Raw genomic sequence first — 16,141 nt, 5'->3', positions numbered from 1 at the left:
GCCAGCAAGGCCACCACAGGCCACGGGGGCCATGCCCACCCTCGTGGGGAGCTGTCACCTGCGGACCTGCAAGGCTGTAGACCAGGTCCGAGCGCGCGCACATACACACATCTCCGACCCAGAGCTGTGTGGGTGTCTGGGCCAGGGTGCTGTCAGGTCAGCCAGGCGGGGTCGGAAGGTGGGGGGAAGCCCAGACCCCCCACCCCCCACCCCCTCCCACCCCCCGGCTAGCTGGAGTCAAAGGTCAGCCTGATATGGACACAGCTGGGGTCAAGTTTTTATCTGGGGTTTGGCCAGAACAGGTCCCGAGACTGTGGGGCAGAGCACACCCTAAGGGGGAAGAGGGCCGGAAGTAGAGGGACCCTCTCGGCTGGCCCGGGGCAGCCTGGGCCCGGGTCATGGGTGTGGAAACTGAGGCTCGAGCCGGCCCCGCCCCGGCCCCACCCCGCGCCGGGACGTCACAAAAAGGCCCAAAAGGGCCGCGAGCCGGGCGGGGCAGCGCAGCGCAGCCCTGCCCGCGGCCCCGCGCACAGGCATCAGGGGAGCTCGTAGAGCCGGGGCGGCGGAGGCCTCCCAGGGCCTCGGAAGCGCCAAGGCGCCTGCGCGCGCGGCCCCCGGCTCCCGGCGGCGCGCTCGGCGGCCGGGGGAGGGATCGCTTCCCGTCGTGCCCCGCGGGCGGGCGCGCAGGCGCGGGCGGGGCAGGCTGCGCGCAGGCGCGGGAGGCGGCGGGGGCGGGGCGCGGCGGCCGAGGCGAGGGCCGGGCGGCGGCACAGAGCGAGTGGATCCCCCGGGTGCCCCGGGCGGCGGCGGCGGCGGCGCAGAGGAGGAAGGCGGCCCCGGCCCGTCCCGCGGTCCCGCGGCCCCGCGGCCCCGCGCGCCCCCTGCCCCGGCCCCGAGCCCGGGCCCGTCCGCCGCCGCCATGGCCCGGCCGCTGGTGCCCAGCTCGCAGAAGGCGCTGCTGCTGGAGCTCAAGGGGCTGCAGGAGGAGCCGGTGGAGGGCTTCCGGGTGACCCTGGTGGACGAGGGCGATCTGTACAACTGGGAGGTGGCCATCTTCGGGCCCCCCAACACCTACTACGAGGGCGGCTACTTCAAGGTGAGCAGCGAAGAGGGGGGCGAGCGAGCGACCCTGCTCCGGGTCCTCGGGGCCCCTCCTCCACCTCTGCTCCCTGCCCGCTCCCCTCGCGGGGCCTCCTCCCTCTGCTCCACTGCCTGGCCGCCTCCGGCGAGTTCGGGGCTCTCAGTCACCCCTTCTTCCCTGTCCGGCCTCAGGAGTCCCCGAGAAGCGCCTATCCCCTCTAAGCCCGCTTCAGGCGCCAGAGAGGAAACCTAGGACCCTTCGTGTTTCTCTGGGTGCAGGGTTCTTGCTTCCCCCAGCCCTTAGTGTTCCCCGCCGCCCGGCCCTGCTCGCTGCTCAGAGGAGACAAAAAAGCCTCCCCAGAACCAGCCAATACTGTTGCGGGGAGCGCCGGCTTGGGAAGGGAGGGCGTGGGGGAGGGAGGCCCGCTGGCCTGGGGACTGGCTCGGCCTCCTGCTCGGGTTCCAACAGAGGCCAGGATGGGGCCTTGGCAGCAGGGACCTGCTTGGAAAGCGTCCACCCTTGCCGATAGCAGCCGGCCAGGCCCTCTTGGCTTCATCCTGAGCTTTATGTAACCTGCTCTCTCTGACGGTCACTCCCACCCTCCTCCCTGTCCCTGGAAACCACGGAGCAGAACCCACCCCAGGCCCCACCTCAGAAGGTTGGGGTCCTGGCCTTTTTCAGGTTCCAATGAGTCGTTGGCTTCTTGGGCCCGAATCTCAAGCTCTCGTGGTTTCTGGGCCCTCGGTGGTGGCTTAAATCCAAGCAGTTCCCTCTTGTTGTCAGAGCTGGGAGGCAAGTGCTTTCCTGGGGACTTGTGTGTCATGGACTCCAGCCAAAACCTGGGGAGGATCTGAGTCTAGCTGTGGTCTTGAAGGACCCCTCCCAGATCAAAGGACTTTGCTCCTTGAGCCAGAGGGACACGGCAGGGGGTCTCCTTGGGCGAGAGATGGGGCCTGAACCATCAGCTGGGAACGAACACACACACACACACCCTGCCAAGAGCCTTGCAGGCCTGGCTGGGAGGCCTGGGTTGGGGGGTGGGGAGGCTGATGCCGCCTGGACAGATTCTGTGTTTGCACTTTTGGCTAGCTCAGCAACCTCAACAGAACAGCCTGGGCTACTGGCATTGCTGAGGTGGGATGGGGGGGATGAGTGTGGACAGCTCTGGGCTGAGTTCTATGGTTGGAATCCATCTTCCCCATGCAGGGCATGGATTTAGGGTTGCTCACTAAGTGATCTAACCAGCTTCCCTCCCTGGTCTCTTTTGTGTGCTTCTGGGTACAACTGGCTGTGAGGATAAGGGCCGGTGCTCAGAGCTGGGATAGCAGAGTCCCACCCTGCGGCCAGGCCAGGACTCTGGAAGGAAAGGAAAGGATGGGGGCGGGGCGGGGGGGGGGGAATAGGGGGGTGGTTCTGGCTATTACTCTCTGTTTACAGGGGATTGTGGGTAGGGCCTTCTAGGCTGGCTTTGGGGGGAATAATCCTGCTTTTCTGAAGAAGGAAGGACTGGGTTCAGGGTGCTGCACATTTCACATCTGCCTGCTATAGCATCTGTCGTCAGGCCAGCTTGGGACCCACGGTGGTCTCTGATCCTCGTGTCCCAAAAGATGTAGAAATAGCAGGGGCTGGAAGTGCCAGGGGGTCCACCATCGCTTCCCAACCTCCTCCTCTGAGTTTTCCAGGCCTCACCCACTTCCCCATATGAGCCAGAGGGTCCTGGGCAGCAGGTGATGAAGGCATGCCCTGGAAACCCAAGTTTGGGAGCCCCTCCAGAGTTCTGTGCCCTCAGGCAAAGTGCTCTCCTTTTCTGAGCTGCAGTTTGCACAGCAATAAAGGCACCCTGGGACTTGGTGGGTGCTAGGTGCTTAGTCAGGGGAGGCCTGTCACCCTGCCTTGCTAAGGAAGCTTCAGTTGGTCTTGGGCTGTCACTTAGAAACCCAGCACTGGGCTTTGGAGACCCCAGGGCAGAGTCTGAGGCTTGAGTTCCAGGCTGGCAGAGGGACTTCCCTTGTGTCTCCAGCACAGGAGAGCAGTTCTCCACAGGTCAGTTGAAGGACCTGCAGCAGTGTACCCAGTGTGGCCCCTAGCATGCTGCCTGGCCTCTGAGAGCCTAAAGCACCACCAGATCCTGGGACTAGGGCTTAAATAGGCTGAAGCCAAGGCACAGCTTTCACCCACAGGGCCCTCCCCCATCTGCCCCGTGACCTTCCTGTCCGCCTTCCTGACCACCCCCCCCCAGGACTGACACCTTTGGGTAGAGAGCCTCTCCGCCCAGCGCTGACTCATGTCCGCCCACGGCGGGCGCCTGCCCAGGGAGGTGTGGGGATGACTGCCTGGTGAACACTCGGCTATTTTAATCCCCCCACAAGCTGGAAGCTGAGGCCCAGGCCCCTGCTGGCATGTGCCCGCCCCTCCCCCAGGCCCAGAGGACTGGAGCTGCTCCCTGGCAGTGCCCATGCCCCCAGCAGCAGGCAGGGACCAGGGACAGCTCTGGTGACCCCAAAAAAGCCCCAGGTTTGTGTGAGCTGTGGCCGGCAAGCGAGGTCCCTGGCCAGCCTGCTCTGGCCCTACTGAGCCCATGCTCTCTGCCTCCCACCAGGCGCGCCTCAAGTTCCCCATTGACTACCCTTACTCCCCACCAGCCTTTCGGTTCCTGACCAAGATGTGGCACCCCAACATCTATGAGGTGAGCTGGTCCCCTGCATTGGGGTGGGTGGGAGGGGGTGCTATGGATGAGATCTGGAGCTGCAGGCACTGACCCCCTCCTGTACCATGCAGACTGGGGACGTGTGCATCTCCATTCTCCATCCTCCGGTTGACGACCCTCAGAGTGGGGAGCTGCCCTCGGAGCGGTGGAACCCCACCCAGAATGTCAGGTGAGGTCCTTGGCCTGGCAAGCCCTGGATGCTCAGATGCTGGTGGTGGCAACGTGGGACCCCACCTCCTGCCTGACACCCCTGCCCCACCCACCTCAGGAATGGCTCTGGGAATTCCACATCTTCATCTGCCTGCCCTGGGGTCTCCCCTTCTTCCTCCAGCCCATGATCACAGCCCCTCGTCCACAGGCAGACTGCTCACCCACAGAGGCCCAGGCACCCTGCCTCCTGCTGCATGTCTTTTCCGGCCTAGGCCACAGCAAAAGTGGGTGGCATAAGGGGACCCCCTCTCCAGGCAGGATGCCTTGGGGAGGGGGACAGGCCTACTTCAGTGCAAGGAAGGTGGTTCTGGCCTTGGCTTCCCTTAGATCTTGTCTGAGGAGCCTGGGAGGTGGGGGGTGGGGCATGGTTCAGGGTGTGAGGCTCCCAGGAGAACATGCTCCCGACAGGCTGGCTGGGCAGAGAACACCCCCCACACTGACTCCTGCTCCCCAGGACCATCCTCCTGAGCGTCATCTCCCTCCTCAACGAACCGAACACCTTTTCACCTGCCAACGTGGATGCCTCGGTGATGTACAGGAAGTGGAAAGAGAGCAAAGGCAGGGACCGGGAGTACACGGACATCATCCGGTGAGCCCTGCTCCCTCCACTCTCTGGAGAACCCTTGCTTCTCTTCCTCTTGCGCGCCTCGAGGCGTCCCAGTCCTGGGAGTGTGTGGTGCACGTCGAGCATGGCTGTGCCATGTGCACCGCAGAGTATGTGCATGTGTATACCTCACATGGGCACAGAGATAAACATCCTGTGACCACTGAATTCCAGCAGGGGGTCTTGCCATGTTCTTTTGCTTTGTGACAGAAAGGGCAGAGATCCTGCCAGTCTGCCTGTGTGTGTCTCCCTCCCCCCTCCACCTGCGTGTACCCCTCATGCTCACCCCAAGAGTAGGTCTGTGAGCCTGTGGCCTCTGCTGCTCTCCTCCAGGAGTGTGTTTTCCATGTATGCTTTGTGTGATCTATTTTTTCACCTTATAGCTGTGAATGTCACTTCCACTTGCAAAAGGGAACAAAGGCATGTGATATCAGCATATTTAGGAAATACCTTCTTTCATGAAAAACAGTTTTTTCTTGGTTATAGAAGCAGTGCGTTACTTAGGAATTTGCCAGGGTTAACCGTCCCTCATTTTCATTGTCTCCTGTCCCTGCTGTGACGAAGCAGGTAGCCATCCTCACAGAGGCATCTGTGCAAACATTCCCTGAACCATGGGTGCTTGGCTGGGTGTGGGGCCCAGAGCGCAAGAGGCCTGCCCCAGCGATGCCCCAAGGGACTTCCTATCTTCCTTGTTGTGTTTGTTGTGTCTTGTGAGCTGTGCTGACCATTTTCCTTTGTCACTTGTCCTCCTGGAGCTTGTGACTTGGTTTTTGTGTTTGGGGGTTTTTTTGGGGGGTGGTTTTTTTTTTTTTTTTTTTTGCTTTTTAGGGCCACACCTGTGGCACATGGAAATTCCCTGGTCGAATTGGAGATAGCTGCCAGCCTATGCCGCAGCTGCAGCAATGCCGGATCTGAGCCGAGTCTGCAGCCTACACTGCAGCTCACTGCAATGCGTGATCCTTTAACCCACTGAGTGAGGCCAGGGATCGAACCTTTGTCCTCATGGATACTAGTCAGTCTCTCTTTTTTTTTTTTTTAAGTCAGGCTCTTTACTGCTGAGCTGCAGCAGGAACTTCTGCTTGTGACTTGTTTTGTGACAAACTTAAACCCTTTGTTAAGCCTATTCCAATTAGGTTTTCAGTCTGTCCCTTAATCTGTAGAAAGCATTTACCTTGTAGAAAGTGAGTAAGTCAGACACAGGTCTACATGACGACCCACCTGCACCCATGCCCACATTTACCTGCTATGTGCACCTGCAGAGGCTGAGCCTGAGCCGTATGTGCAGGCCTGTGGACCCCTGTCTCTGGAGTTGGCTGCGCAACCACAGGGGCAGAGCTCAGGCTCAGGGCTGTTGGCCTTCAGTGGTGCTGCTGCGTTGATGAAACTCTGGACAGGAAGCTGGTGCAGAGACATCCTGCTGGCTGGGAAGATGCTTAAGTTAAAACCCTGGTGGGATGTTCTGAGCACACTGTGGGTTTGCTGAGGGATCCGCCATGCCCTCCCCTGGGGCTGCTCCCCCCTTGCCCACCTGGGGACCTGGTCTTCCTAACAAGCCTATCATTGAGCAGCCCATGTCCTTTAGTTCAGGCCACCCTGGCTGTCCCACGTGCTGCCTAAGCAGGACTGCAACCCAAGCTCCTGCAGACAGGCATGGGCTTCACTAGGGATCAGTCTCCGGCTGTCCTGGGCGTCCCCGGTGTCCTGCTCTGTCCATTTCAGGCTTCCTCCCATGGGGCTGGCCTGTCTGCTGGTTCTCTGGTCGCAGCACCCTGGGGCCATGCGCCTGTAGTGTGGCTGCCCCACCCCCACCCCCAGGCTGCTGGCAGTTTTCCATGTGGAGCACATGAGGGGCCAAGGTGGGTGGCACCTGTTTGGCCCCAGAGCTGTGCCCAGTCCCTGCAGGCCAGTCCCTGAGGCCGGACAGGACCAGCTGACTCCCCCGTCTCCCTCTAGGAAGCAGGTCCTGGGGACCAAGGTGGACGCAGAGCGGGATGGCGTGAAGGTGCCCACCACGCTGGCCGAGTACTGCGTGAAGACGAAGGCCCCGGTGCCCGATGAGGGCTCGGACCTCTTCTACGATGACTACTACGAGGACGGCGAGGCCGAGGCCGACAGCTGCTTTGGGGACGACGAGGATGACTCGGGCACCGAGGAGTCCTGACACTGCATCCCCACGAATAAACTTACAAATTTTACCTCAGCCGCCCGACTGTGTGGGCTCTCGGCGCCTCTTGCCGCTGTGACTACCTCCCGGCGGTGTGCGGCCCCCGGCCATCCCCAGGCCCCTCCCTGGTCCTCTGCTTCCATCTCGTCCACCCGCTGCTGGAGCTGGGCCTGTGGACCCCAGCTGCCTGTCCATCCTGCTGGCTGGAGCCAGAGATTCGGGGTCCCAGCTCAAGTAGACGAGTAACTTGGGGTCACTCTTCGCTCTGCTTTGGTTTGTTTGGAATCTAAATAAAGCGACTTTATGAGAAGCCAGAGGACCTCGGGGTCCGGGCGCATGGCCTGTGCCCATGTGTGTGTGACCATGGCGGGCAGCACCCCTTTGAGCCTGGCGGGCAGGCAGGCCTGGAAGTTCCCTGAGGATTCCTGTTGGTTGCTGATCTGGGATCTGGGCAAGAGGGAGCTGGTTATAAAAGGAAGCCCCAGCTGCCTACAGGTGTGGTCTTAGAGCTGCAGGGGTCCTGGGGGTCCCACCAGTTGCCTGCAGACTCCTCCCCCCGCATCCCCGGGGTTGGTGTCACCTACTGAGCATCCCGGAGCTGCCAGTTTGCAATGAGAGACCCTGGAGTCCTCAGCAGCCAGACCCACCCCCCAGCTCTGCCTGTTTTGTAAATAAAAATTTTATTGGAACAAAGCCCCACCCATTTCTTCATCTCTATCTGGTTGCTTTTGAGCCACAGCCTCAGAACTGAGCAGTTGCAACAGAGTGTCTGGCCACTTGCAGAAGATCATTGCCCTCTGTCCTGGAGTCACCCCACCCCACCTACCATCACCCTCACACCTCCAATCTGGCCCCTCTGCTCTACTTGGACCCCTCCTCCCCATCCCCGCTTCCACTGCTGTGTCAGAGACCACCCCAGACTCAGTGTTCACCCCTCATTGTGCTTGATTTGTGCATGTTGGGGGCACAGGGGCACAGGGCTGGCTCGTCTCTACTCTACCACCTAGGTGACCTGCCTGAGGATCCAGGATGAGGGCTTAGGAACAGCTCGTCCCCACCACCTTCAGGGTCACATGGCACCACTTTCATACGTGGGACAGGTGGAAGCAGGTGCCAGCCCCCAGCCTCTGGGGGAGGGAACACAGACCTGCCCTCCACAGGGCTATCCAAGGGTGGGAGCTGGGTGTAAAACCCCCCAGCTGGTGCACACACACCCCACTGGTATTTGAGGCCTTGGAGTCCCAACACTCCCAGCTCTGGGCCTCAGCCTTGGGTTGGGTTTCAGGTAAACGGCTTTTACTGCTAGGTTATCCCATGCAGTTTTCTGGACATAACTCTACTGCAAAATTATTTGTCTGTGTGAAACTCTAATGTAAGCAGGCACCCTCTGTTATTGTTTCCTGTATGATCACCCCTCCCCCAATACCAATGGAGCCTACTTCCTGGGGTCATGAATACCTGCACCCTCCCTGCCTAGCCCAGGGCAGACATCATCACAGTGCTCCCTGCCTCTGAGCCTGGCTTGGACCCTGGGATTTGCCAGGTAATCATAACACAGGAATATTCATACCACCTTTGTTCATAATAGCCAAAGACTAGAAGACCCCAGGTATCCGTGGACAGATGATGGACAAACTGGTCCATCCATACAAAGGAATATGATTCAGCCTTAAAAAGGAAGGGCATCCTAACACCAGCTCCAATGTGGATGGACCTGAGGACATGATGCTCAATGAGAGAAGCCAGACATGGAAAGACAGAAGGACAAAGAGTGATTCAACTCCCAGGAGGTCCCTGGAGGAGTCAGACCCACAGAGACAGGAAGTAGATGGTGGGTCAGGGGCTGGGGGAGGAGCTGGGGAGTCAGTGTTTAAAGGGGAGAGATTCAGAGTTCCCATTGTGGCTCAGCGGGTTAAGAACCCAACTAGTATCCATGAGGATGTGGGTTTGATCCCTGGCCTTGCTCAGTGGGTTAAGGATCCGGTGTTGTGAGATGCAGTCGCAGACATGGCTCAGATCCCACATTGCTGTGGCTGTGGTATAGGCTGGCATCTGCAGCTCCGATTCGGCTCCTAGCCTGGGAACTTGAATATGCCACACGTGCAACACTAAAAAGAAAAAAAAAGTGGTTAGGATGGTAAATGTATGGTTGTGTGTTTTGCCACAAAAAGATAAAGGAGCAAGGAAATTATCCCATTGAACCCACAAAACAGCACATATGAGATGAGGGGCTTGAACATGACGAAATACCAGATGATAATGAGAAATTCTTGTACATTTTTCAGGTGCAACAGTAGTGATGGGGTTTTGTCTTTGGAGAGCCCATGTGTCTCAAAAACACATTCTGGATGAAATGGAACCAGTGAGGGGTGTGAATGTCACCTCCCCCACAGGAAGGATGGTTTTGTTCAGCGGGGGCCCAGACAGCACCTCTTCAGACTCCCCTGCACCATGGAGGCTGCCAGCTCCTCACTGCAGCCACCACCGCTGCTGCTGCTGCTGCTGCTGGTCCTGCAGGCAGGTGAGCAGGGCTGGGAACCCAGGCCTGAAGCTTTGGGACCCAGAGTCCTTGGGTGGGAGGCAGAGCACTGGTTGTTGGAACAGAGATTGGAACAACTCCCTTGTCCTCAGAAGGGGACCCACTGAAGAGATGTCAGCTCCCCCCAAAGCACAAGGTGCTTACCCTACAGCAGCCTCACAAGACTGCAGGAAAAGCCAAGAACTAACCTGCCGTCCCCGGGGCTCTTTTCTGACATCTGTGAGAATCCCTTCCCCCATTTACTGGGATATTTCTAGAAGGAGGCCCCAGCACAGAGGTGGGGATGCAGAGGTGGGGGGAGTTTCACTTTTCACCAACACAGCTGGACTTCATGTATCTTGTGCCGGGCACACAGAGGACCTAGTGGGAAGATACAGAAGAAAACTACAATGGGAAGAGGGTTGTTCACCGTTTAGCTTTCTTTCTAGGGGGAGGCATTGTTCTGGGACCACATGATCTGATGGTGGCTCAACTCCGCATGCGCTGAGAGCTTCAGATGTGGACTTGAGAGCCTGCGAATTTTATTTCCAGGAGCTTTTAGGTGAAGCCTGAGGGCGAGGGCGAGGGCCAGGCCTGAGCAGGGGCCTCAAGCTAGAGGTGAGGGCACCTCAGGACAGATATTCTGCATTCTTTTCCTTTGGACTGAATTCTGATCTTACAGAGAATCCTACAGATAACTCCTCTGAATTCTCTTCCCTAGATTCCTTGGTTGTAAACATTATTCCACAATTGCCTTATCATATCCCCCACCGTGTGTGTGTGTGTGTGTGTGTGTGTGTGTGTGTGTGTAAGATATAAACATGTATGTTTAATCACGATTCTTCTGAACCACCTGAGAGTGAGTTGCAGACACACCACCCCTTACTCCTAAGTGCTTTGGCATGTGTTTTCGGGGAACAAGGATGTCCTTTTATGTGACTGGTGGATTCTTGGTGTCATTCCCTATCTGCTCATCTACAGACCTATCACAGTTGTCCCCCTGGTGTCCTTTGTGGGAGCAGAGGTCCAGCATGGGTCACCCGTTGTCCTGCTGTCTTTGGTCCCCTCTTCTTTGGCAGTTTCTCCCTCTCTCCTGGGTCCTATGACGCCCCAGGGCCTGTCTGCTGATGCCCTGCCTGGGTACAAGTTGTGCATTTTCCCAAGGAACCTTGGCGGGGGCGCTGTGTTCACCCACTACCTGGTGCTGTCACCTGGACCACTTGGAAAGCTGACTTTCACCAGGCATCTTGGGGTGAAACCATTCATCTTCCCCTTGCAGTTATCTTGAGGAAGACTCTGGGACTCTGAGGAGAGCTTGTGCTCCTCACCTCACCCTGGAGCTGGGTTTACAGAACATGGGGCTATGTGCCCCCTTGGCAGTACCCAAGAGGTAGGATCTGTGACACACATTTATACACAACCCCAAGTTGCGGAGCAGCAAACCACAGCCCAGAGAATGAGGTGACCTACCCAGGATCATCTAGCTGAGAGGGACAGAGTGGAATTTGAGCTCAAGCTAGCTGCCTCCCCAAACCATGTATGCTTGGCCAGAGCTGACACCTGGGAGCATGAGATGGAAGGAAGAGGGTGATGGGCATCCCACTATCCTGGCCTGGCCTGGTTGGATGACAATGGTCTGTGATAAACTGGGACCCAGCAGGATAGGGATCCATCCATCCATCATCCATCTATCCATCAATATTTGCTGAGCATACATGGTTTTAGGCCTGGTTTTTTGTTTGTTTGTTTGTTTTACCTTGTCCATGGCATGCAGAAGTTCCCAGGCCAGGGGTTGAACCCACGCTACAGCAGTGACCTGAGCCATAGTGGTGACAATGCCATATTCTTTTCTTTTTTTTTTTTTCTTTTTGGCTACCCCATGGCATGTGGAGTTCCAGGCCGGGGATCAGATTCGAGCCACCACTGCAACATAAGCTGCAGCTGCAGCAATGCCAGATCCTTAACCCACTGTGCCAGGCCAGGGATCGAACCTGAGTCCCTGTGCTTCCAAGATGCTGCCAATCCCAGAGCACCATAGCAGGAACTCCCTTAGAACAATTTTTATAGCAGCTTTATTGAGATATCATTCACGCAGGATGCAGTTTGCCCATTTAAAGTGTAAATTCAGAGAATTTTAATCTATTCGAAGTTGTGCCACAATCACCATAGTCTAATTCCAGAACATTTTGTCTCCTTAAAGAGGAAACCGTCTCCCCATCAACAGTTGCTCTTCCTCCCCTCCCCCAACTCCTGACAACCAGGAACCCACTCTCTGTGTCTGTGGATGAGCCTGTTCTGGACGTTTCCCACCCGTGGAATCCCACACTGTGTGTCCTTCTGTGTCTGCTTCTCTCACTGAGCGTCGTGGCCTCCAGGTCCGTCCACGTGGTAGAAAGGGTTGGCGCTGCTCTCTTTTTTGTCCTCTAGTGATGCTCCTTTGTGTGGAGGAACACGTCTGTTTATATGTTCACCCATCAATGTACATTTGGGCTGTCCCACAGTTTGGCTGCTGTGGATGGTGCTGCTGTGAACATATGTGCACATTTTGTGTGCTCGTGTTTCATCTGCTGGAGGAAGTTGCTGGGCAGGTGATAATTTAACCTTTGAGGAGCTGTTGGACTGTTGGCACTGTGGCCGCCCTGTCTCACACCTCACATTCTCCCCCATTTCTCCACTTTTTTTTTTTTTTTTTTGCTTTTTAGGGCCACACCCGCGACATATGAAGGTTCCCAGGCTAGGGGTCGAATCGGAGCTACAACTGCCAGCCTACACCACAGCCACAGCAACACAGGATCCAAGCCAAACCTTTAACCTACACTACAGCTCACGGCAAAACCGGATCCTTAACCCACCATCGAGGCCAGGGATCAAGCCCGCATCCTCATGGATACTAGCTGGGTTCATTACCGCTGAGTCACAACGGGAACTCCCGGTTTCTCCACTTTAAACAGCTCCCCTGGCTGCTGAGTAGGGGCTGAGCTGTGGTGCTCAGGGAGGTTCAGTCGGGTCCAGAAGCAAGGGATGTGGTATAGATGTAGGATGGTCACCTGATGGTGACCAGGATTTGGGAGTAAAGGTGTAGGAGGGATCCTGTCAACCTGATCATCTCGGGGAGCAGAAGGGACTGTGTTTGGATGATAAATCTGTTATGGGTCCAGGACCTCAGAACTGGAGTCAGAGGATCATGGTAGGGGAGGGGTACCCAGCCCTAACCTGGCTTTTTCTGTCCCCCCACCGCAGGAGGCAACACATTTGAGACCCACATAATTGGGGGCCGAGAGGCTAACCACAACTCCCATCCATACATGGTCTCGCTGCAAAAAGCCGGTACCCATCTGTGTGGGGGTGTCCTCGTGCACCAGCAATGGGTGTTGACAGCTGCCCACTGCCTGGTCCAGCCGTGAGTGACCCTGCCCTGCCCCACCCCTGTCATTCCTGGGGGTCCTCGAATCTGTCCCATCTATCCCGGGGTCCCCATTCTCACCAGGAGGTGGGGCCTGAGAGGTTTAAGCCAATTATAGCATCATGGGAGGGGGGGGTCCCCTTCTCCTCTCCACTGATTGCTGAGGCATGCGTATGTCATCGACCTTTAGGCATATATATGTGACACTAGCCTGTGAGAGTTTCTGCGAATCCTCACAGCCTAGTGTCACATCCACAGGTGTATTTGCTACAAAAAAGAAACGTCCAAATGGACAGAGTTGGTCTATTGTGACACCCAAGTATGTGTCTCCCACCTGTGCCCATGGCCTAGGAGCATGATAGAGCCAGCACAGAGGAACCTGGGTCCCTGATGCCATCATGAAGCCCCCCAAAATAAGAGATACCTTACCTCTAGTCTAGCCAGTAATAAAGACCACAGATCAAACAGGGTAAAGTAACCAAAGGAGGTCTGTTGGTTCCTGTAAGTTAAAACAAAAAGAGGAGACAGCCTTCGGGCATGGCTTGATCTAGGTACTCACATGAGGTGCTCAGAAGTTTGCCTGTCTCTGAGTTCCTGTCATGGTGCAGTGGAAACGATTCCGACTAGGAACCATGAGGTTGCGGGTTCTGATCCCTGGCCTTGCTCAGTGGATTAAGGATCTGGCATTACTGTGGCTGTGGCCAGCAGCTAAAGCTCCGATTAGACCCCAAGCCTGGGAACCTCCATATGCCAGGGGTGTGCCCCTAAAAAAAACACACACACACAGACAAAAGAAGTTTGCCTGTCTCTCACCCCTGCTGTCTAGCCCCTTGGCCACATTATTAGGAAAGCCCTCTCACATGGTGGCAAGGATGGGCCCTCCTTAAGTCCAGTAAAAGGAGCCTGTTTCTCTATAGTTCGGGCAAATTTATGAAGATAGGTACTGATGGGCCCAGTCAGTCATGTACCAACCTCTGAACAAATTCTGATGTTGAGGCATAACAAAAGCCCTGTCTGGAGCCCCAGGCTAGGGGGTGGTGGTCAGCATTTAGACAACACAGCACATGCCTCTGGCGTGGCTTGGGGTGTGTGGAAGTATCCCCAGGCTGCAAGGCTGCCTCCCACACCCTAATCTGTCACACCTAGGAAGCAACTGCTGAGGCTGGTGCTGGGGATCCATGTGCTGGGAGACCCCAGCCTTACCTGCCGCATCAGGGAGGTGGTCCTGCACCCCGACTACAAGCCACCACCCCATCTGGAGAATGACCTGGCACTGCTGAAGGTACTGCCAATGGGAGAAATGACAGTTCCAGGTTCCCCTCCCCATCACCCTTCCCCGCTGCCCTTACCCATTCCCCCTCTCCCAGGGCCCCTCCCCCATTGCCCTCCCCAGGTCCCTCCCCCATTGCCCCTCCTCCACTCAACTGCCCCTTCCTGTCCCTGTAGCTGGACGGGAAGGTGAAGCCCAGCAGGACCATCCGGCCCCTGGACTTGCCCCGAGGGCGCCGGGCGGTGGCAGCAGGAGCTCGGTGCAGTGTGGCCGGCTGGGGCCTGACCCACCAGGGTGGGAAGCTGGCTAAGGCACTGCGGGAGCTGGATGTGCGTGTGCTGGATGCTAGGATGTGCAACAATAGTCGTTACTGGCATGGTGACATCACCCCCCGCATGATGTGCCTGGAGGCCAACTCCTCGAACCAGGGCCCCTGCAAGGTGAGGATGCTAGGGTGGGGTGCCAGGCAGTGGACCTGATGGGAGGCATTTGGCTGGGCTACCGGGCAACCCAACAACCTGACTCTCCCTGGGTCCTTGCTCCCTCCATTCTCTGGGGGTCCCAAACGTTGGCACCAGCATGAGCAAATGCAGAAACTAAGGCACAGAGAGGATAAGTGGCTTGCCTGTGGTCACACAGGCAGGGGTGGCAGAACTGGATTTGGAACTCCAGCACCGAAGATCAGGGCATGGATCTACCCTGTGCAAAGACCCTGCAATGAGAAGGAGCAAAGAGAGTTAAAAGAGACAAGGAAGGAGGGACTGAAGTTGGTGGGGCACAGGGACAGGGTGCTGGGGGGCAGGGCCTTACAGCCAGGGGTGCTGGGGGTGGGGTCTTACAGCCCCGGGGCAGGGGTCTGTGCCCTGTAATCAGCCTCCTGCGCCTCCCAACCCCACCCACCCACCCCGGGATAGTCAGACCCCTCCACGGGCAGCAAGAGTGAGCACTGCTCTGTGCCTTGGGCAGGGGGACTCAGGTGGGCCCGTGGTGTGCAGCAGAGGTCATGTGGCTGGGATCCTGTCCTTCAGCTCCGAGGCCTGCACGGACATCTTCAAGCCCCCCGTGGCCACAGCCGTGGCCCCCTATAAGTCCTGGATCAAGAAGGTCATCCACGGATAAGGGTCCCACCTCCTGCCTGAGGCTCCAAAGGGTGGCCCCATAGGGAGGGGCAGTCGGGGACCTGGCCATGTCTCAGGACCAATAAATGGTAACGAGGAAACCGTGTGAGCCTGCCTGGATTCTGTCCCCACAGGTAGTGGGCCTCAGGGCCCACCTCACTCTCCCTGATAATAAAACAGAGGTTGCACTTCTGAGGCTGCTCAGAGTGCCCAGCAGCTGGCGAGGGTCCGAGGCAACAGCAGAGGGCGGTGTTGGCCAGTGCTGGATTCCAAAGCCAGGTTCTCTCTGGAGGGGTGGGCTGGGGGCAGGGAAGCTGGAGGGGAGACAGGGAAAAAACATCTTATTTCTCTCTCTCCTTTTTTTTTTTTTTTGGTACTATCTTTATCGAGATATAACTAACATTCCATACAATTCATCCATTTAAAAGGTGTGTGGGAGATTTCCCATTGTGGCTCAGTGGTTAACGAATCTGACTAGGAACCATGAGGTTGCAGGTTCAATCCCTCACCCCACTCAGTGGGTTAAGGATCGGGCGTTGCTGTGAGCTGTGCTGTAGGTCACAGATGCGGCTCAGATCTGGTGTGGCTGTGGCTGTGGCATAGGCTGGCAGCTGTAGCTCCGATTAGACCCCTAGCCTGGGAACCTCCATATGCCATAGGTATGGCCCTAGAAGGACCAAAAAAAAAAAAATTAAAAAAAAAAAAAGTAATTCAGTGTTTTCAGTATTCACAGGGTTGTGCAACCAGCATCTCTAAGTCCGACATTCCATACCCCCTCAAAAAAGCTTATCCCCATCAGCAGTCACCTGCTTCCCCTTTCCCTGACAACCAAGAAACCCCACCCACCCCCACCCCCACCTCTATGTCTGTGGATGTGCCTTTGTTCTGGATGTTCCCCATCCATGGAATCCCACCCTGTGTATCCTTCTGCGTCTGCCTCTCTCGCTGAGCATCGTGGCCTCCAGGTCCATCCAGGTAGTAGCGAGTGTTGGGGCTTCTCTTCAGGGACAAGCAATGCTCCCGTGTGTGGGGGACATGGTCTTCCTCTGCTCACCTGTCAGCAGGC

General features: G+C 57.1%; 2 protein-coding genes across 3 annotated transcripts; both read left to right on the top strand.

Moving 5' to 3' along the window:
* Positions 1-804: 804 nt before the first annotated feature.
* Positions 805-7,459, top strand: CDC34 (cell division cycle 34, ubiqiutin conjugating enzyme). The gene is made up of 5 exons (XM_047777832.1): positions 805-1,096; positions 3,681-3,767; positions 3,860-3,957; positions 4,453-4,587; positions 6,556-7,459. The coding sequence occupies exons 1-5, from the start codon at positions 920-922 to the stop codon at positions 6,761-6,763; spliced, it is 705 nt and encodes a 234-aa protein (XP_047633788.1). The 5' UTR covers positions 805-919; the 3' UTR covers positions 6,764-7,459.
* A 136-nt stretch (positions 7,460-7,595) lies between these two features.
* Positions 7,596-15,176, top strand: GZMM (granzyme M). 2 transcript variants are annotated; one of them, XM_047777831.1, is made up of 6 exons: positions 7,596-8,597; positions 9,052-9,287; positions 12,525-12,684; positions 13,834-13,969; positions 14,134-14,397; positions 14,986-15,176. In XM_047777831.1, exons 2-6 carry the CDS (start codon positions 9,218-9,220, stop codon positions 15,043-15,045), a joined length of 690 nt encoding a protein of 229 aa, XP_047633787.1. In that variant the 5' UTR covers positions 7,596-8,597; positions 9,052-9,217; the 3' UTR covers positions 15,046-15,176. The 2 variants fall into 2 exon arrangements, with proteins under 2 accessions (XP_047633787.1, XP_047633786.1); XM_047777830.1 differs by having other exon boundaries at positions 14,924-15,176.
* The last annotated feature ends 965 nt before the right edge of the window (positions 15,177-16,141 follow it).

Source organism: Phacochoerus africanus, chromosome 4 (assembly GCF_016906955.1).
Source record: "Phacochoerus africanus isolate WHEZ1 chromosome 4, ROS_Pafr_v1, whole genome shotgun sequence".
NCBI lineage: Eukaryota > Metazoa > Chordata > Mammalia > Artiodactyla > Suidae > Phacochoerus > Phacochoerus africanus.
Note: the sequence above shows the minus strand (reverse complement) of the source record. Positions and strands in the feature narration are given on the sequence as shown.